This window comes from Myotis nattereri (genome assembly GCF_964212035.1).
Source record: "Myotis nattereri genome assembly, chromosome: 3".
Lineage (NCBI taxonomy): Eukaryota > Metazoa > Chordata > Mammalia > Chiroptera > Vespertilionidae > Myotis > Myotis nattereri.
Genome location: NC_138077.1, coordinates 16,470,053 through 16,492,126, shown reverse-complemented (window position 1 = coordinate 16,492,126; position 22,074 = coordinate 16,470,053). Strand labels below are relative to the sequence as shown.

The following is a 22,074-nucleotide window of genomic DNA, read 5'->3' as shown; positions in this document are numbered from 1 at the left end:
CCTCTGACACTTTTTACCAGTTAGAGAATTTTTACATCATTATTTCACATAAAAATGACTGAGTAATGCCTTTAGAATTTGTTTATACTAACTTACTCCTAATCAAATATATAAGAACTATTTTAGCCCTAACTGGTTTGGCTCAGTGGATACAGCGTCAGCCTGCAGACTGAAGGGTCCCAGGTTCTATTCCAGTCAAGGGCATGTACCCTGGTTGCGAGCACATCCCTAGCAGGGGGTGTTCAGGAGGCAGCTGATTGATGTTACTCTCTCATTGATATTTCTAACTCTCTATCCCTCTCCCTTCCTCTTTGTATATTTTTTAAAAAAAGAACTATTTTACGGTACTGGATACTTATACTCTCTTGTACTTTCTCTAGACAATGTTATTTTCCTGATTTTAATGAAAATATTTATATATTTTCAATGTGATAAGGATAATAACAGTATTTGAGACATACATTCTGAACCGGAATTTTAATGAAAGTGAATCTTGTATGCATTTCTCACATAAAGAAACTTGCTAAAATATTTATAAAAATATGGGATTGTGAATCAGAAATTCAGGTCTTGGCATTATTCTAAAAATAACTTTAGAGTTATGAGAAATAATATTGTTCATTAATTACTTACAATAATATCATTATATATAAACCTGTTGTTTAAACTTAAATCAACGTAACAAAGTTTTTGCCAGGCTTTGTGCTAGATGCTAGACTAAGATATTATTGCCTTTCTTGAGAAAAGGTATAATTAAAAATGTTTAAATGTAGTTTTAGTAGTCAATGTCATTTCTCATGTTATTTCCAAGTTAAAATTAAATTATTTAGCTTTCAAAAATTTAAAATAGATTTATATTTCATAAAAGACCCTAAACATTAAAATACCTATTTATTATTATTTAAATACTAGAGGCCTGGTGCACAAAAATTTGTGCACTCGGGAGGAGGGGAGGGTCCCTCAGCCCGGCCTGTGCCCTCTTGCAGTCTGGGACCCCTTGGAGCTGGCGTAGGCCCGCTCCCTGGGGTATTGGGCCCAAGCTGGCAGTCAGACATCCCTCTGGCAGCCCGGCAGCACTCAGGGGATGTCCACTTACCCGCAGGGAGCAGACCTAAGCTGTAGTCGGACATCCTTAGTGCTGCTGAGGAGGGAGGAGAGGCTCCCACCACCACTGCTGTGTTGGCAGCCATCAGTCTGGCTTGTGGTTGAGCAGAGCTCCCCCTGTGGGAGCACACTGACCACCAGGGGACAGCTCCTGCTTTGAGCATCTGTCTCCTGGTGGTCAGTGTGTGTCATAGTGACCAGTCATTCCCAGTCGTTCTGCTGATAGGGTCAATTTGCATATTACCCTTTTATTATATAGGATAGAGGCCTGGTGCATGGGTGGGGTCGACTGGTTTGCCCTGAAGGGTGTCCTGGATCAGGATGAGGGTCCCTCTGGGGTGCCTGGCCATCCTGGCTGAGGGGCTGATAGCTGTATGCAGGTTGGTTAAGCCCCCCAGTGGGGACCCTCACCCCATGGGGGTTTGGCCAGCCTGGGTGAGGGGCTGATGGCTGTTTTCAGACTGACCAAGCCAGCCTGCGACCTAAGCTCCTAGCCTTTCCCTTTTTTTTTTTTTTTTTTTTTTTTTTTAATTTGCTCCAGTTCCGAGGCCATGGCGACTGGAAGCAGATATCTGGGGTTTATTTACCTTCTATAGTTGAAACTTTGTTGCCTTGAGATGAGGCAGCAGCTGGCCGGGAAGCTTGGCTTCTTCCATTGCCGGGGCAGCCAAGTCTCCTGCTCGCTCCAGCTCTGTGGCTGCTGGCCACCATCTTGGTTGGTTTAATTTGCATATAGTTGCTCTGATTGGCTGGTGAGCGTGGCTTAAGGCATAGCGAAGGTATGGTCAATTTGCATGTTTGTCTATTATTGGGTAAGACTAGAGGTCCAGAGCATGATTAAATCATGCACTTGTAGGGTCCCTAAGCCTAGCCTGCATTCAGGGCCATGTCTGCTGCCCCGCGATGCCTTGTATGCTCCGAGGACGCTGCCGGCACCCCGCCCTGCCTGCCGCAAGAGCCTCGCTGCTCATTTGGTCATGACGCCGTTACAGCCTTTTATGATATACTTTCATATTTTTTTATATTTGGATATTTGTTTCTTTATTGCATTTATCATAATTGTGTGTTATTCACATCATTATGCCTAATGATTCTAAGATTTATTTATGAATGACTGATAATCTAACCACATGAAATAAATAAAAATATCATTTAGGCAAATCAAGGTATTTGAAGAGTAAAGGAACAAGAGTTCCTTCCACCTTTCGCTTTTGGGCAGCTAATCTCTACAAATAGAGCTTTCATCATGTATAGAGTTTACAGCAGCGCCTACACAATATGGCTCTAGAGGACACTTATTGAGCTGAAGTGCTGAGAATACTACTTTGCACATTGCCAGTGACTGATGTACACTAACATTTATTATTATCACATTATCTCTTGACGAAATTTATATGAACTGGCTTATTTGTCCATCTAAGTAAATATTTATGTTGACATAATATTGAGGAACTGGATTTATCAGCTACAGAAATAAGTAGATTATAAAATGGCTCGGTCCATTTATTAAACCAAATGTGACTTACCATGAGTTTATCTGTTTTATGTACGCTCATTATTGAATTTGTACTTGGGACTCTTAAAGCACAATGAAGAAATGCATTTGTTTGAAGTCAGAGATTTTGGGTTGATTCCTGCCTCCAACATTAACGAGCTTCATGGATTAGTGGTCACTTAATTTCTTATACCTCATTTTCCTCTCCTGTGATGTATATTTGTATATTTATTGAAAATACTAACTAAGAATATCCACAAACAGCACTCAGTATCATGAGTGTCACACCAATAATGCCCAATAAAAAGTCTATATTTTTGCCCTAGCCAGTTTGACTCAATGGCTAGAGTGTTGGCCTGTGGACCAAAGTGTCTTGGGTTCAATTCCAGTCAAGGGCACATAACTCAGTTGCAGGCTCCTCTCCCAGGAGGCAACCAATCAATGTAAACACATTGATATTTCTCTCTGCCTTTCCCCCTCTCTCTTCCATTCTCTCTAAAAATCAATGGAAAAGTATCCTCGTGTGAGGATGAAAAAATACATATTATTATTATCATATCTTAAATATTTCTCAAGTCTATATATCAATCAAAAACATTCATTAGATAGAACCCAGTTGTCATGTCCTACAAGCACAATTTGAAAGCTGAAATTATTAAAATAAATGCAGTTATAATACAGGAGTCATTTGCAACCTCTTCTTAGCTCTTTATTTGACGTTTCCTTCAAAGTGTGAGGAAAACGAGTTATTCCTTTCACTCCACTTCCATATTCTCTCCTTCATCCTTATTTCCCCTTAGAATTTCACTCTTTATTGGCTACCATTTTGGGGTCAGATGGAATAAAGTGGGGAGGGTACATTTAAGTTAGTTAGTGCATTCCCTGCCCTCCCTCAGTTTCCATTAATGTCCATGTATTTAATGACAAAAGGTTATGTGATAACAATACTACCCACATCTACCAATTACTGAGCCTACATTCTTGCTAGTCATTGTCTTACCCACTTTGTTAGTAATAGCCCCAAGGGAGATGGAGGAACACAGTGCATATTGAAAATAGGAAAAAGAATTCCATGAGTTTATAACTTATGCAATGTCAGAGAAATATACTGTAGTATTTTTTAGTTTTTGCCTGAGTTTTGCTTAATGGGAAGAAGTAACACTCAAACAAAGCATAGTACAAAAATATAATTATATATATTTTTGGAAAATTCTACATGTTTTTAAATAACATACAGTAGAATAGAATCAAGTGAGATAGTAACTATTTTACTATTAAGAAGACTGATTGCATAGAGCACTAAATTATTAATTTTTTAAATGAGGAACAGTTTTGTTTATTCCTTTTAGAAACTTGAAGTTTGAATCTACATATAGTTCAAAATAAAGAGAAAATACACCCCTCCAGTTTCTCACATATTTTCATTCCAATAATGGATATATTTTTGTTTTAACTTACCTCTTAAAATCTTGCTTGTACCTACGCCTTCATAGATATTTAATATATCTGTATAATATATGTTAAAGGAATCGAAGCTCAGTTTAATGGAAAGTCCTTGTTTTACACTAAAGTAAAAGCAAAAAATAGGTTATTACACTGAACAATTATTAAAACTCTTAATGCATTCTAGAATTTGAATGCATTTTTCTCATTGTACATAGTAAACACAACATAAGATCAACACTCTTAATAACACTTTTAGTGTATGGTGTGGTATAGATAGCTATGACGATGTCATGTGGCAGATCTCTAGAACTTTCTCAACTGGCATGACTGAAACTGTACTCAATGAACAGTCACTCTCCATTTTACCCTCCCCCAGTCCCTGGCAATCACTATTCTACATTCCCTCTCTAGGAGTTTGAATAATTTAGATGTGTTATGTCTGATTCAATATCCTTTAATTGGTCTGTTTAAATTTTGCATTTCTTCATAATTCAGTGTTGGTAGAGTGTATGTTTGTATGAACTTATCCATTTCCTTTACCCAATTTGTTGGTGTATAATTATTTATACTAGTCACTTATTATTCTCTTAGTTTCTGTAGCATCATCAGCTGTAACCCCCCTCTTTCATTTTTTATTTTATTTGTTCAACTATTCTCTTTTTCTTACTCTAGCTAATTGTCAATTTTGTTAATATTAAAAAAAACACTCAGTGTCATTATTTAAAGCTGTTTCCCTATTCCCCTTTCAATTTACTTATTCTGTAATATTAATCATATCTTCCTTCTGCTAACTCTGGCCTCAATTTGTTCTTTTTCCAGTTCCTTGAGGTATAAAGATAAGTTGATCATTTGAGATCTTTGTTCTTTCTCAATATAGGCATTTATTGTTATAAACTTTCCACTTAGTACTGATTTTTATCCATCTCATAATTTTTAGTATACAGTACTTTCGTTTTCATTTGTCTAAAGATATTTTCTAATTTTCTTTTTTTCTAAGACCCATTGATTATTCAAAAGCCATAGAGGCTTGCATGTTTGTTTCAGGAGTTTCTAATGTTTTGCTCCCTCTGGTGTCCATATGTGGCACTGCAAGTCCGTATGATGACTTTAAAAATAGTTTTTAAAGAATTAAATAATGGAAAATAATTAAAAAGAACAGAGCCATACAATTACTTAAGTAACAGTGTCATTATTGCATAAATGATATTACTATTATAGCAAAATTTTATTGGGCTCTGCCTATAAGCCCTGTTAATTTGACCTACCTTTATTAAGAAATGGCTGTAACAATTACATTATTTTTATTTGGCATTAATAACATCTGAAAGATAGCATTAAGACATTTAGGATTCATGCATTTTCCATTTTCAGACGTAATCTAAGATTTTTTCCTAAGGCTTTCTGATGACCTTTAGAGTAAGGAATAGAATATTTTTCATTTTGCTTATGAACAGTGCTAACAGTCATTTATAAATGGTACTTTGAGAATTTGATGTGATTATATTGGAAGCACTAGCCTCCAAATTAGTTAATTTTTCACTTGGCAAGAATTACTTAGAATTGCCGTTTTAAATACAAAATCATATCTTTGGCACACAAGTAGCATGTTGTGTAGAACCTGAAAACAGAGGAAAGTATGCTCCTAGTCATATTAAATGACTTCCATGGAGCTTAGCCCCAAAATAGACATTATTTAAAGAAACTGGATGTTGGTCTTTCCCTGAATATTGCCAAGTAAATATGTTTAGAACAATCTTCCCCTCACAGCCCATCTCATCTCTGGGATGTGTCTGCATAGGGAAACAACCCTAGTGAATCTTTATGGGGCCATTTCCTACCATTTGTTTGGCAAGAACCCGAAGCTCTGCCTTTCAGTCTTCTTTAATCAGCTGTTATATTGATTCCCCAAGTTTTCTAGTGAATCGTTACAATGACTAAAACTGTTTTACAGTAGGTAGATTGTGAAACCATGGTCTCACCCAGCTGTTAAGAGAAATGAACTAACCAGAATGTCATTTCTCAAAGTAAATTCCATAGAACAGCTATACTGAAGGCTCTGTGCGGAGAACATGTTCAGTGGCTTAACAGGGAATATATAGTCTTTGGAGATTGACATAGCATATTTGAGAAGTCCTGAACACTTTAAAAAATTGCAATGTGTTTATTTCAATATTCTTTATATTTGAGTAAAAATGATTTGTTCCTTAGAATATCTGGGAGGAACAGCAGGTAGCACTCCTCTGTGAAAAATGCTCAGGTGAGCATTAAGGTAGATCAGCCATCAGCAGTTTGATTAGTTTGATCATCATCATCATTGGATTGGTCAACTGAATTATAAGCTTTGAGGTTAAATATATAGCAACTGGTCCAAGTATTATTCACGATACAGTGAAAAGGCTGTACGCAGCTCTTCATCTCCCATGACTGAGTCACACCAAAGGAGATTTTCATACAGATGCTGACATAATGAGAAAGGCACTAGTCTGGCATAAGGATGCCTGTGATGTGATATACCATTTCCTGTGATACACAGGCATACACATGTGCTATTTAATTTGGCAGTGCTTGATCTGTGGCAACTGCAGAAAAAAACTTGCTACGGGGCCCAATAAGATGGCCAAATTATTAGACAGGAGGCCTTCGTATTTTATTATTATTTCTTTTAAATTGATTTCAGAGAAGTAGGGAGAGGGATAAAGAGATAGAAACATCAATGATGAGAGAGAATCATTGATCAGCTGCCTCCTGCATGCACCACACCGGAGAGTGAGCCTACAACCCTGACCGGGAATCAAACCATGACCTCCTGGTTCATGGGTTGACCCTCAACCACTGAGCCACGCCCACTGGGCTGACAGGAGGCCTTTTTAAAAGGTTAAGAACAAGAAGGAAACTTCTTGGGCAGATTATCGGTTGGGAAGGCTTTGCTTCATAGCTAATGAAAACAATTTTTGTAAAAATACGTTGCTAAAGGTGGTAAGACTTATTGCATCAGAGAGTGACTTTAAGACTTAAGGCTGGGGAGTAGAAGATGGCTTATTACCGGATAATCCACTGGCAAACGGCACTTGATTTAGAAGGCTTTGGATAGTTGGTAGCCTCGAAGGACCCCGAAGATCCGGTCAACAAAAATCTTCCATCACAAGTTGTGGCTGTCAAAAATGACAATTAATGTTAGACAAAAACAATCTTGGAAGGATTTCCCAAATGAAATGGGATTTAAATTGGTTAAAGAACTCTTTGTAGAGTGCTCATGACTGAGGCTGTGTGAGGCTATTTTCTAAAACTGAAATGATGCGATGGGAGATCAGATCTCATGCTTAAAATCCACTGGCTATTTTCAAATGACTCCCAGAATGTGTCCTTTTCCTCTGGTATGCTGTTAATTCCTCATATGCCCGAAGCTTTGTTGGGGGAGGGGGGTTATAGAAATTGACTAAAGTTAACAAAATTAAATTGCTATCCCTGGAATCTGAGTTCTGAATAAGCTAATTCTAAAGTAAGGATGGAAAAGCCCATTGTAATATTGCATAGCAACTGTGTTGTTATAAAATGCAAGCTATTATATGATATAAGATAATTTACATGGGAAACAGAATTAAAGAATTGACCAGCATTTAAAAATCTTGGTAAAAAAAATCAAATGTTTTTGGTTAACTTTTAGCAATTTGGGGTATAATTTTTATAAACCATAAAAAAATACTTTGGTAAATAAATGTTTAGATTAAAAGTATTTCTAATAACAAGGACCTAGGAATTGATTGCATTGGATTATGACTTGGTAGCCTGATTCCAAGCTGAAGACAACAAAAAAATAACAGCAAACTGAGAAGAGAAAAGATAACCACCGAAGCGCAAGGATTCAACTCTGCACGGGCCGTTACAGACCTCAGGAAAGGAAATAGAGAGAACTGTGGCTTGTCGAAAGAATGAAATCTCCTTTTGTATAAACATAGAGCTAATTTATATGTTTTAAAGATAAACAGTAAAATATGTGACTTTTTAATGCAGAGCTTAATAATTTTCAAGACACAAAAGAAAATCTTCACCTTCAACCCTGTCCACCACAAATCATGCCCAATAATTGGGACAATTAATCGCTGATCTTCAATGACCATAAAAGAAAGAATACTGTCTGCTTGTGTTTTATGTGATATATAGAGCTTTTTAATCGCAGTTTGTCAAGAAATCTATGTACTCCAAGATTATAAGAACGCGAGACAGTCCACTGCTATTGTAAATACTTGGTATTTAATGAGGTGGGGCGATCAATCCTACCAGCTCTAAAATATAACTGCAGGAATGTATAAAGCATTTTCTGTGTGCCAGACACTCTTATAAAGTCACTAGAGGCCCGGTGCATGAGATTTGTGCTCTGCGGGAGGGGTCCCTCAGTCCGGCCTGCACCCTCTTGCAGTCTGGGACCCTTCGGGGGATGGCTGCTTGTGAGCCTAAGCTGGCAGTCAGATACCTCCCAAGGTCTGAGGCTCTCGCAGTCCGGGACCCCTTGCTCCTTACTGCCCATCTGCAGCCCGCCACTGCCGCTGCACTCACCAGCCCTGAGCCCGGCTTCTGGCAGAGCGGCACTCCCCCTATGGAGCATACTGACCACCAGGGGCACTCTCCTGCATTGAGTGTCTGCCCCCTGGTGGTCAGTATGCATCATAGCTACCAGTTGTTCCACTGTTTGGTCAATTTTCATATTAGGCTTTTATTATATAGGATTATATATGCATTAACGTTATCTTCACAACAATCTTATGAGGCCCAAGGTAGGAAAACCGAGGTACAAAAGGTTAAGAAGCTAGCATAAATTCTCCCAGCTTGTAAGGGACAATTCACGGCAGGCAGTCTTATTCCAGAGCACATAACGCTGTACGGCCTGATGCCCTAAAATACAAAGCTATCATGATGACAACACCTACTTTTTGAGCTGAAAAGCAGGGAGTGAATTGTAAATGAAAGAAACAGGGAATTAAGAAAGAATTCCATCTCTTTGCGACAGCATGGACAGACCTGGAGATTATTATGCTAAGCAAAACAAGCCGGTCAGAGAAAGACAAGTACCATACGATCTCACTTATATGTGGGATGTAATGAACAAAATAAAATGATGAACAAAATAGAAACAGAGGCATGTTTAAATGGAACAGACTGACAATTGTCAGAGGGGAGGGGTGTGGGGAGGACTGGAAGAGATTAGCCAAAGAACATATATGTGCATATGAATAGCTCAGGGACAGACAACAATATGGTAAAGGTAGGGGAAGGGGGCATGGGAGCTAGGGGGGGGGGCAGAGGAGGAATAGTGGAGGGTATCTGTAATAATGTCAACAATAAAAAGGAAATCCCATCTCTTTCAGTGTTCTTAAAACTAAAGTATTGATCACGTTTGCAATAGCAATCCACAACAAACAAGAGGAAGCACACACACACAAAAAAGAATATAAAAGGGAGCAGAACAAGACCAATTTAAGAACTTATAAAACCTATTTGTGAAGCTGGTATATAATAGTACTTCTTTGCATCATTCACTACAAATATTTTGAGGAAGAAATCAACAGCTTTGTGCTTCACAACAGGATTCATAATTTCCCAAAAGGCTGAGTTATGTCCCTGGTGGCAGAGATGGTTATATGTTGGTTCTACCCTTTTCCAATCCCTTCCTAGGAACATGACTGACCTGCCCCTCCCACAGTGGGTTCATGTGACCGAGTCTGATCAATAATACTGTGGAATGGTTCCGTTTATTTCCAGATGGGATTTCTAAAGATCTCTGTAGCATTCTTCCTTGTCTGTCAGCAGGTTGCAGAGTGTGGAGGGGGAGGCCTTGGGACAGAGGGGGCAGTGGGGGAGCTGCATCCTGAATGCCTACGAAGGAGCACAGCCCTCTGCCATCTTCCTGGGACTGTGATATACATGACGAATAACCCAGTATTGTCTGAAATCGCTAAGAGTGTGCATCACAGTATTTAGCCTGCCCTGAAGAATATGATCAATTTGACTGTCCAGTGGTCTATGCAAGTGCTGAGTGTTAGTGGGGAGGGATACTCTACACTGAAGGGCCTTTGGTGAATTCCTGCATGCAATTCAAGGTGAAGAAGAATATTTTTGATGGTATTTAAAATAAAATTGCAGTATGATTAAACTACTCATCATAGCAAAGCTCACAATGCCAAAATATTATTTCAAGATAGAGGTTTGTGCGAGGGACTTCCTTATGTGTTCTCTCAGTTAATTTCAGGTATTTGTGGAGAACCTAATTTTACATACGGCAATGAAGCAAGATAACCTTTTGGGAAAACAGGCATAAGGCAGCTGTGGCTGAGTAGGATTACTGGGGGTTCAGGGTAATAACATTTTAGACTGCAAAGTGCTTTCCAGTGCAGTATCAGAAAAAATTCTGAGTGGGAGATAAATGAGTCTGTCAAGTAATACCAGCAGTTCTTTTGAGCTACCAAAATCTTGTCTGTGGTGGGGTGGGATTTACAAGGGTATATACTCTTAGGACCTGCTGAGAGCTCCCTCTGCAGGCTCAATATTTACATGGTTGTGCCGGGCACTGAATTCTCCAGGATGCTCAAGTCCAACTTTGGTGGATAGTTTCTGTGGCCATCACTCTGGTCTGCGGTGCACACACAGAGCAGCATGCAAACCATTTGTGGAGACACTTGCCAACTTCCAAATAGACCTGAACATTGGGCTGGAGGCTGTGAGTCAGCTAAAAAGTTAACTTTCCTGCTGATGCGATTCTAATCAGAAGGAAAAAAAAAAAACAAGTTAAAGAAATCTTGGTTCAGCTATAGTCAGCTCTAAGTTGTGCAAACCCAAATAAAGACTAAAAGAGGAAGCTGTGTGGGGAAGTCAATATTAATGTGACTCTCTTAGTAACATAAACTAGAATTAGAGCTCACAACTGGGGAACAAAGAGAAATAGAAGGAGAGTATAGGCCAATTTCATGTAGAAAGAATGTCCTTAAATTAATTTTTCTGTGAATGTAGATTGATGGACAAGGGATTTCATGTGAAATGCTACCTGATTTGTTGCTGAGGTGAAGTCACTGCTTTGGGGCTCATAATTAAATGATAGATAGATAATAATAATTAATAATTAATTAATAATAATAATTAAATGATAAATAAAACAATTTATATGCCTGAATTCTAGTTGGATTAATATAATTGATTGATTTATCCAATTCCTAATCTACAAATTCTTTATACTTATTTTCCAAAAATAGATACAATACTACCAATAATATAATGCTAAAATACAAATAATGAAGAGAATCAAGAAACATAAAAACTGGGAATTGGGGGGATTAAGAAAGTTAGGGATACAAATGACAAGTTGATACTAAAGTTCAATTAACACAAACTTTCCAAGAGACTGACAAGTAATAATGCACTTGGTCCTTAACACAAATTTAGGGAATTAACTCAGTTCTAATAGTGAGTGAGGCTGGTGCCATGAAATTTTAGTGGCTCAGAAAAGTAATTCATGGCTTTATAACTTATTTTAGGACAAGTTTCATTCTTATAAGATACATTTATGGTGATTTTTTGATATGCACGGATATTAATTTACCATGAAAATTATTAACTCCATAACAGTAAAGACCAAATTATAGGTGTGGTTCATTTCATGATTATATACACTCACCCTCCTTCCCCCAATTTAAAGTTATTGATCATCATTACAAAGGCTTAAAGTCCTGTGTCTCACTTTGGCATACATTATTATTTTTGAAATATAAATCAACATCACCTGTATTACCTCATGATGGCACACTTGTATTATATTCTCCCTGAAAAGGCTTTGAAAACTGCCTGGAAACCATAGCAAAAGAAAAATAGGTTTCTTTCTTCTGCTTTGAGTAACTTAGTTATATAAAATAGATTAAAAATATTCTGTAGCCTGCACTTTCTTCCAATATGCTATGAGTGCACTTCAAAGTATGTAGTTAAACTTTGAAGGATTGAATTTTATCCAAGAACATTTGAATTAGGATTCCTTAATAAAAGAAGCCTCTTTGGTCAAGTTGCCTCTTTTTTTTTTTTTTTTCTTTTTGAGTTGGTGATGGGAAACAGACCAACTTCCTGTCTTTTAAAGTATGTTTCAAGTGGACAGGTAATTTTTAAAACTTTGTTGTTATTGGAGTGTTCATCTTCAATTAATATCACCTAAGAAGAGCAAAGTGAAACAAATACTAGAATAGCAAAGTGTAGCAAATAATAACTGCAGCCTTTTGCACACTTCAGGAACTAATTGTTCTCAGGGTCAATGCTGACATTGATTATGAATCACACCAAAAAATATTCAATTCATGCTTTCTGTTTAATTTTTCAAGAACCAATTATAAGCTAGAATTATTTGAATAGGCCTTCACTTTGCTTATTAATCTATTTTATACTTATGTGGTAATCTTTCATGTATATGTTACTCAACTATACAATGAAAACATAAGTCAAAGAGTAAATGTGTTTAAATCCCTTAGGGCCATGCTTGGCATATAGTACACACCACTTAAGTGCTAATTACTAATGATAGAAACTGTTATTATTATTAACAGATGCCAACATTTACAAATAAAACACAGATGTTTTATTCATGAGACTTTAAGATCTTATTCAAAACTGATTTCCATTATTCACAGATCTACAACTCAAGTACATTTTTTTTTTTTTGGTCTATTTGTTGTTTCTACGCCAAAAGGCAAATAAAAGCAACAATCAAAATGAAAGAATGGCAAGTACTGAGTTAGGGACCATTAAAATGGAAAACAAAGACTGACATTATGATGGTGAAGAAAAAACGGAAAGCACTCAAATTCATAACAACCACTTTGGAATAGTTTAATACGGGATGGAAAAGTATGCCATTCTTTTGCCCCACTTATGACAGGCATTGCTAACCACAGCATCTTTTCTATCATCCTCAAATGAAAGTCTGTTTTATTAATATTAATCTTGCATAAAATAAAGTTTAGGAAAATAGTATAAATATGTTTTAGATTTTGTGTTAAATTATAATCATGGCTATAGGGGAATCTTATTCTCCAGTAGTTTCTGGTATCTGAGGTGTGTGTGTGTGTGTGTGTGTGTGCGCGCGCGCGCGCGCACAGTGAGGATCTATGTATATAAACATGGTCTACATACATATATATATGATCTGGGTCTATGTATTGTGGATGAGAAAAGGGGTTCTATGGCAAGTAACCTCACAGGATGATCTGATTATAAATTCATACCTGGGCAGATCACAGCAGGTAGTCACTCCTGGTATATACCTTTTTTTAGTAAAAGGCTTGTCTTTGCCTTAAGTAAGTCCTGTCTCATACTTTCTGGGCATCTAGGTTAATGGACCTTTGAAATTGCCCCTCTTTCAGACCACTCTTTCGAATATGTGACTCCCCTTCAAACCTCTTCTTCTAAAGTACAAGAGCACATCATAGTAACTATCCTGTAATCAATGCCTGGCTTGCTTTCTCCAACTTTCGTGCCATCTTCCTTATGTTCCCTCCTTCATTTCAAATGCATAAAAGACACTGCAGAACTGAATCGCTCATCCCCAGAGCATTTAAGATCTCGCTCCCTTGCACATGTTGTCAATTGGGCTCAAATAAACTCATATAGAAATTCTCCACAGGTGTGGGCATTTCCAAGGTCAACGGTATGTGTACATGGTCTACATCAAGTACGGGGGGAAGAGAATAGGGAGGGAACATTACTTACCACAAGTTTTATTGTCTTCATCAGAACCATCGGGGCAGTGTAATTCTCCATCACAAAATAAGTCACTTGCGATACATTTTAGGGCATTAGCACAAGGCCTTGAACCAGGCGGGCACTTCACTGAGACATTGCCTTTAGGAAAAAAGGTTGAGTTTGTAAATTTACTGCATACATATTAGTTTTAATTTCTTACCATATGTACAATGTTTGGATATTTAGTATGCATTTTTGTCATTTAGATTCTGACTCATAAAGTACATATTTCAATTTCCCCTGGAAATATTAATTTCATTTAATATATCAATTATTTGTAAAAATTCAAAATTTTATAGTAAACAAATTCTTCATAGATGTTAAATACGAATGTTTATTTTGTTTTAACCTTGATAAATCAACACTACAGTTTTGACAGTTGGCCCCTAATGTTTACACCTCCTAGGGGTGTTGTATACGTTATATGGGGCAATTTGTTGGAATGTTTTCCACAGCATCTGCATTACTGGTAATCACTGCATTTACTCATAAACATATTATTCAAAAATATTGTGGCTGAAATCAAGGTTTGCATTCTGTAGAGCAAAATTTGTCAACGAAAGCCATTTTATAGTAAAATAAAATACTTAAAATTCCCAGCGCAGTTCTATATTGAGCAGTGGAAAAAATCCAATGACTATTTCCTTCAAAATTTGTTTGCTTCTTGGATCAGGGGCTCCTAACAGGAAGGACATGCCCCTGAAGCGTTCTGTGCCATCTCTTGCTTAGGTCTGATCAATGTGCACCTCTCAGCCTGTTCAGTCCTTCACCTTCATCTCTTCTATATGCCTACACATAGAGGTGCAGCAAGAAACTCATTTTACTCTAGAAATCAACTTGGACATTTTAGGTGTGATTCTAAAAAAAAGGACATGTTGTTTTATGCTCACTAGATAAAGACATATGTTTTTATTTTTCAGAGCAGTGTGATAATCTGATTATTTTTGTCTATGATTAGAATAACAATGATGGTTTAAAGTTTTTGAAAATCTTTGAACTCAATAGCATTTTTTGGGGGGGGGATTATTGTTCTTAACCTTAAAACCAGCACTGCACTGCCATCTGCTGGGCTCTAAAATCATATTTTACTCTGCAATTTCCCCTAATGCTCGATGAAATTAATTGCAAAAATAAAACTGCTTATGTCAATGAATCTACTAAGGTAATACCTAATTTGGAACATTTATGGACAGAGTTGCTGAGTATATATAGAACTAAATTAGATTTTTGTAATTAGCTCCAATTAAAAAGGATATAAACATTTGGGAAATTCATGGATCACCTAACATCTAAAAATCGAACGGGATAAAGATCTGAGCTGTTCACAAATGACAGACTATTCCCATATAAGACATTAAAAAAAAGAATGATAAAAAGGATACTGAATAAACCCAAATGTATACTATAACCATTGGTATCTATGAAATAATAATCAAAAGAGTCCTTAATCATTAAGTCCCTGACCCATGAAAGGTAGTGTCAATAGTATTCCAAAAATGATTGCTAAATAAATAAACAACAAAAAAGTTTTATTTTAAACACTCTAGGTCTCATTTTAATAGTAGTTAATAGAATTCTAGCTATTCAGATTTGAGACTATAGCTAGGAAGGTGTAAACTTTGTCTGTTCTAATACTTCCCATGGGAACTTCACTCCCTGATGCTCCATATATCTTTCTGTTGCCTATTAAATGCTGTAGATCCAACCTCAAAACCACATGGGATCCTTTGATGTCATTAATGATTATTCACTCACTCCATAAGTATTTATTGTCTATTTATTTGTGTAACACATTTTTAAGGGAGGGAGGTAAAGGGAGGAGTAAGACAGAGACTCTAGTCTCATGGAGCTTGGAGTTTAGTGAGAGACTGGGTCATTACTAATCTATATATATAAAAGCCTAATATGCAAAGTGTCCCCTAGGGCAGTGGTTGGCAAACTGCTGCTCGCGAGCCACATGCGGCTCTTTGGCCCCTTGAGTGTGGCTCTTCCTAAGCCTTAGGAGTACCCTGATTAAGTTAATAACAATGTACCTATCTATATAGTTTAAGTTTAAAAAATTTGGTTCTCAAAAGAAATTTCAATCGTTGTACTGTTGATATTTGGCTCTGTTGACTAATGAGTTTGCCGACCACTGCCCTAAGGAGTTCCACTGACCAGGAGTTTGATCGCTTGCTATAATGTGTGCTGACCACCAGGGGTCGGTGTGGAACAAAGGAAGGCCTTGGCCAGCAGCTGGCAGTTGGGGAAGTGAGGCCGCGGCTGGCAGCCACAAGGGACCCTACCCATGCACGAATTTCGTGCACTGGGCCTCTAGTTAGTTTTTAAAAAGAGACCTAAAAATGTGCTGTGGGAACACCAAGGATTAGGCAATTTGTTTCCTTTGGAGATAGAGGTTGTAAACATCTTTACGTAAAGTAAGTTTTGAAGGATGCCTAGAAATGTACCAGGAAGAGGGGCATATGGAATGTACACAGTGTGACAGGAGCATATCAATATGTGGAGAACAGGTGAATCTAACTTCTCTGGATGGTAAGATGTTTGTGAAAGCCATGGAAGGCAGGGAGTGTGGTGCCAAATACTAGGGGACTTATTTTGTCTTTGTAAAATGTTAGAAATAATGTTTTTCTATAGGCAATGGCATGGAAAGTTTTTAGATATTTATGTGATATGACCAGTCCATGTCTCAATAACATAATTCTGGAGCCAAGTGGGGAGTCATGTAGAAAGAGGAGACCAAGATAAACCGTTACAATAATCAAGGAGAAAGTTAATGAGGGTTGGAACTCTTGCACTAGAAGAGGAGATGGGACATGGACTCAGTTGCTATTTTGCAAATAAAATTGGTGAGCTTTAGTGGCCAGATATGTTCCTGCCCAAAGGGATGTGGGTGCTAAGAATGATACCTATACTTCTGGAGTGGCCAGTTAAATTACTAAGTGTCATTAGTTACAATCTATATCTCTCTCTATATATATCTATCTATATAAAACCCTATCATGCAAATAGACCAAACGGTGGAACAACTGAACAACCAACCGAACAACCGGTCGCTATGACATGTGCTGACCACCAGGGGGCATGCACGGAACATGGTGGGTATTGGCTATGGCAGGATGGTGGAGTAGGTGAGTGGGGGTGCCAGACCAAGGTGGGGCACTGGTTGCTGTCATCGGGGTGAGCCTCTGGTGGTAACTGAAAATTCTTTGCTCCCACGTGCCGTGGTCCCACTGGCTGCTCGCACCCGCTGACAGTGCTGGCCCCTTTCACATCTGCTGCTGGCATCGGCCCCAATTGCTCTGCACTGTCAGCATGTGGGAGTGGTGGCAGTGGGAACGAGATTGCCAGCAGACAGGGGACTGGGGGCCACAGTGGAGGGGCCGGGTGAGGCACGGAGGATGGGCCGAGACCCAACCCTGTACCCACTATAGCCTCACGGCCCACAGTTCCTTTCAAGGTGCACAAATTTGTTCATTGGGGCCCTAGTAGTGAATATAAGAGCAACAGCTGGTGGGATTAGAAAATGACTCTAGTTTGATGTATTTTGATTTGAAAGTAGAAATATTAGTAACTCTAGCTTTTTTGTGTTATATTTCTATAGATTGTTTCAGAAACACTTTTCAGCTGCCTTGGTCAATGAAGAAAGAGAATATACATATTTTTAATTCTCACCCGAGGATTATTTTTCCATTGATTTTTAGACAAAGTGGAAGAGAGAGGGCAAGACAGAGAGCAACATCAATGTGAGAATTGGTTGCCTCCTGCATGAGCCTGACCAGGGCCCAGGCTGGGGAGGCGTCTGCAACTGAGGTATGTGCCCTTGACCAGAATTAAATCTGGGACCCTATGGTCTGCAGGCCGACACTCTATCTATTGAGCCAAATTGACTAGGGCAAGGAGTTCCTCATATTGAAACCAATATGGAAAATATAATCTATCTATACAATAAAGAGGTAATATGCTAATTGGTCCTAACAGTGTCCCAGTCACAACCGGTCAACAGGCTGCACGCTCATAGGAGCTGGTGGGCGAGGATGGTGGCAGGGACTTCTGCCCCCAGCAGAGGCGCACACAAGCCTGCCCAGGGCTTAAGTAATGCTGCCTCAGAAGGGGAGGCCACTCCTGATGGAGGCATGCGCAGGCAGGAGCTGGTGGGCAGGGACGGGGGCAAGGACTTGCACCACGGGAACATGGGGCTGCCTCTAGGGGCGGCACCCCCAGCGGAGACGCGCACAGGCCCACCGCACCGCCCACCCAGAGGGGGGCATCAGGACAGGCCATGGCGACCCCTCCAGTGGAGGCGCAGGCTGGCCCATGGCACTGCCAAGCCCAAGGGGGGCATCAGGACAGGGGCGGGGCCTCAGCAAAAAGCTCTCAGCATTCCTGTGCTGGGGTCTGAAGGTGCGGAGAAGAAGGGAGAGCAGATGGGCAGTTAGGGGGTTTAGGCCAGGAGGGGAGAGCAGATAGGCATTTAGGGGGATCAGGTCAGGAGGGGAGCGCAGTTAGAGGGAATCAGGCCAGGAGGGAAGAGCAGTTAGGGCCATGAGGCAGGTGAGCGCTTAGGAGCCAGTGGTTCTGAATTGCGAGAGGGATCCCAGATTGGGGAGTGTGCAGGCCAGGCTAAGGGACCCCCCCCACACCGCCCTGCCCTGGTGCACGAATTTCATGCACCAGGTCTCTAGTATATATATAAAGACGTAATATACAAATGAGGTCAGGACTTTGTAATGGTCACGACCAGCTTAGGAGGAGGGGCTGGGCTTGGCCCCGAGCCTGAGAGAACAACACACAGGCGTGGCCCAGAGCTTGAGGGATCAATACAGAGGGCGCCTGCTCCGAGCCTCTGCAGTGAGTCTGGGGCAGGCCCCCAGTGGACACACACACACACACACACACACACACACACACACACACACACGGTGCCTGCTCTGAGCATCTGTGGCCAGACTGTGGCTTCAATAGGACATCCCCTGAGGGCTCCTGGACTGTGAGAGTGGGCAGGCTGGGCTGAGGGACCCCCACCCGCCAGTGCATGAATTTCATGCACTGGGCCTCTAGTTGTTATATAAGAGCAGTATGGTTTAGCTGTTTATTAGATTGTATTTTTACCTCATTTTACATACACACATATGGCGACAATTTCCAACAAAATCATTGATTAAAGCATTAACTGTTACAGAAATTAGCCAGATGCCAGTTTTTTTTAAAAAATGACCTTTCATTTTTAAAACTAGAGTTCTTTGACTTGTGGATTACTCTATTTGCCATTTCATTCCTTAATTTTTGCTCTGGTCTTTCCCTTTTTCTAGGTCTGCACTGTACTTTTCAATAGAGAATTTTCAGGAAAGGAGTTAAATAATTGTGTGATTTTTCTTTATCTTTATTGATTTCAGAGAGGAAGAGAGAGGGAGAGATAGAAACATCAGTGATGAGAGAGAATCATTGATCAGGTGCCTCCTGCATGCTTCTCACTGGGGATTGACCCCACAACCTGGGCGTGTGTCCTGACTGGGAATTGAACCTGACCTCCTGTTTCATAGGTTGATGCTCAACCCCTAAGCCATGCTGGCTGGGCTAAATAATTATATTTTAAGAGAATATTAATTTTTTTGTTTATTAAAAACTGATCAAATTCCATGGATATTAGTTACTGTTATCTTGAGTGGGAAAAGACCTGCACATATTTTTATATCTATATGATATTTTATCTTTAGGGTGTTAATTCCCTGGCATATTATGAAAACCCAAAAGTAAACTAGTATTAATTGAAGTTCTGCAAATGAAAAGTTTTAATTATCCATTTACATTTGTATCATGAAAGATTCAGAATAAACTCAGTGTGATTACTTCAGCATGCTCCAAGGTTATAATAATTTCTAGTGATTTGGGATGAGGAACCTCCTGTGTCTACTTGGGCAGGCCCTGCGCTTGGCAGGCATATGGAGGATGAAAGACTGAAATCCAGTTTTTTCCTTTCAAACCAGTTATAAAAAGTGTTAACGCAAGATAATAATTTGAAAATCACATTTTGGAAATCTTAGATTTTTATTTTCCCTGTTATTTATTTATTTTTTTAAAATATATTTTTATTTATTTCAGAGAGGAAAGAAGAGGGAAAGAGATATAGAATCATCAACGATGAAAGAATCATTGATCAGCTGCCTCATGCATGCTCCCCAAATGGGGATCAAGCCCACAACCCCAGATCAGGTTTATAGGTCAACTAGAGGCCCGGTGCACAAAATTCATTCACGGGGATGGAGGGAGGGTGTCCCTGTACCCTCTCCAATCAAGGACCACTGGCTCCTAACCCCTCACCTGCCTGCCTGCCTGCCTGATTGCCACTAACTGCCTCTGCTGCCTGCCTGATCTCCCCTAACCGCCTCTGCCTCAGCCCCCACTACCATGGCTTTGTCTGGAAGGATGTCTGGTCTAGTTGGTCTAATTAGCATATTACCCTTTTATTAGTATAGATGATCAACCACTAAGCCATGTCAGCTGGGCTATTTTCCCTGTTATTTAAATGGGATTAATAATACTAAGCATCCAAGCGATGCTAATTGAGACAAATTGAGCCCAAGAGCCTTATAGCTTGCTTAACAGTAGAAGCAGAATCGGAATCCTAGAACGCCTGCCTTTAGAGACCGACAGCATTTCACTACACTGTATTGGAAAAAGAGCTATCACCTTACAGAAATTCTCATCCACTTTGATAGAACAAATTTAATCTTTTTAGCAAGACAATGGTGGGTCAATCCAAATGAAATTACAGTGGAAAGCTACTTCAACAGTTCTGATATCATGTGCACAGAAGGGTCTTCAGTGCTTAGCAATATATTAAATATTGTTCTCTTAAATGTAAAGAAAGAAAAACACTTAAAGTCATAATGCATTTGGTGTCAGAAAAAAGTCCGTGTGTTATAGTCTTGGGGCAATTCAACTGAGGAACATAATTCTACCTTAGCTTCTTTTGACACAATTTCATTAAATCAGCCAATTATTTTTCTTCAATCCCCAAACTCTTGCACCTAGTAGCAAGATTGCATTTTTGTATGAGGTTGAGAAAGCCCATGGTAGTGAAACTGTGTTTCTTCAATAAATGCCTACACAGTAAGTAACAAAAGACTAGGACAAGCTGTATGCTACAAACCCTGCAAGCATTTGAACAATTGCCCAAAACCACCCCTTTAGGTACTCTTTAGCAGCCCAGAAATCAATCAGTGAAATGTAACTTTAGTTCTTATCTCCCTCCTTTAGTGTTCCAAATGGGTTCGTAAAACTTTACGGTAATTGACAACAAAGGCAGTTGAACAATAGAGCGTAGTCCTCATGGACTTTGTACCCGCTATCATACAAACATTTTCTTTGGCATAATTTATAATAGTATTAACGGCAGGTATATGATGCATGCATTTGTTGATTTTTCTCAAACTCTGTCTCCCAGGCATATAAACATGAGAATAAACTTAACATCCTTGAAAAGCATATTCATAATAAATTATGGCTTGGAAACTGCGGTTTTCAAGTTTAATTGCCTCATTCCCCTCTATAAATCTATAGTATCTTGCCGGCTGAGAGGAGTAAGTGGGAAATATGATTCGGAACTCATAGATCCAATAAAAGAGGGAATATGATATTTTGCCACCCACTTACCTTATAATTCTGTGAAGATTGATTAAGGTAATTCAGTACAGTCTCCAATAACAGGAAGCTTCAGAAATGAAGTTTGGGTTTTTATTTTTTTTGTCAAATAAATGATCCTATTAAAATGAGTATTACTGAATATAATCATCTCATTTTAACCTTAGTTTAGTGTTTGAATGTTCTGTTAAAACTGTATTCAATTAAAAAAAACCTCAGAATAGGGAAGGGAGTAGGGATGTAATATTGGTTGTGTCCCTGTTTATGCTAGTCATGAATGGAGACAGTATTGTGGTATCTGTTTTATCTCCCTTAATTCTCATGACCACTCTCTAAGACATGTATTTTAATTATCTTTTGGACAATTAATATAAAGTTTAAAAAGACTAGGTAGCTTGCCAAGTACTACATATAGAGTAACTGGTGAATTTAGTTAGTGGTGGATTTCCCATGCCTTTTTATTTATTTTTTATTTTATTTTTTAAATATATTTTATTGATTTTTTACAGAGAGGAAGGGAGAGAGATAGAGAGTTAGAAACATCGATGAGAGAGAAACATCGATCAGCTGCCTCCTGCACATCTCCCACTGGGGATGTGCCCGCAACCCAGGTACATGCC

The 22,074-nt window shown here is 39.0% G+C and overlaps 1 protein-coding gene across 2 annotated transcripts in view; it reads right to left on the bottom strand.

The window, feature by feature from the left end:
* Window positions 1–22,074, bottom strand: part of TMPRSS15 (transmembrane serine protease 15) — a gene marked incomplete at both ends in the record, with an annotated part of 102,991 nt that overhangs the window by 64,081 nt on the left and 16,836 nt on the right. Inside the window, 3 exons of one of the 2 annotated variants that reach the window (XM_081088408.1) lie at window positions 4,058–4,164; window positions 7,089–7,197; window positions 13,781–13,944. In XM_081088408.1, the coding sequence (XP_080944534.1) occupies window positions 4,058–4,164; window positions 7,089–7,197; window positions 13,781–13,944 (380 nt within the window). The remainder of the gene's footprint in view (window positions 1–4,057; window positions 4,165–7,088; window positions 7,198–13,780; window positions 13,945–22,074) is intronic. The other variant, XM_081088409.1, reaches the window with a different exon arrangement.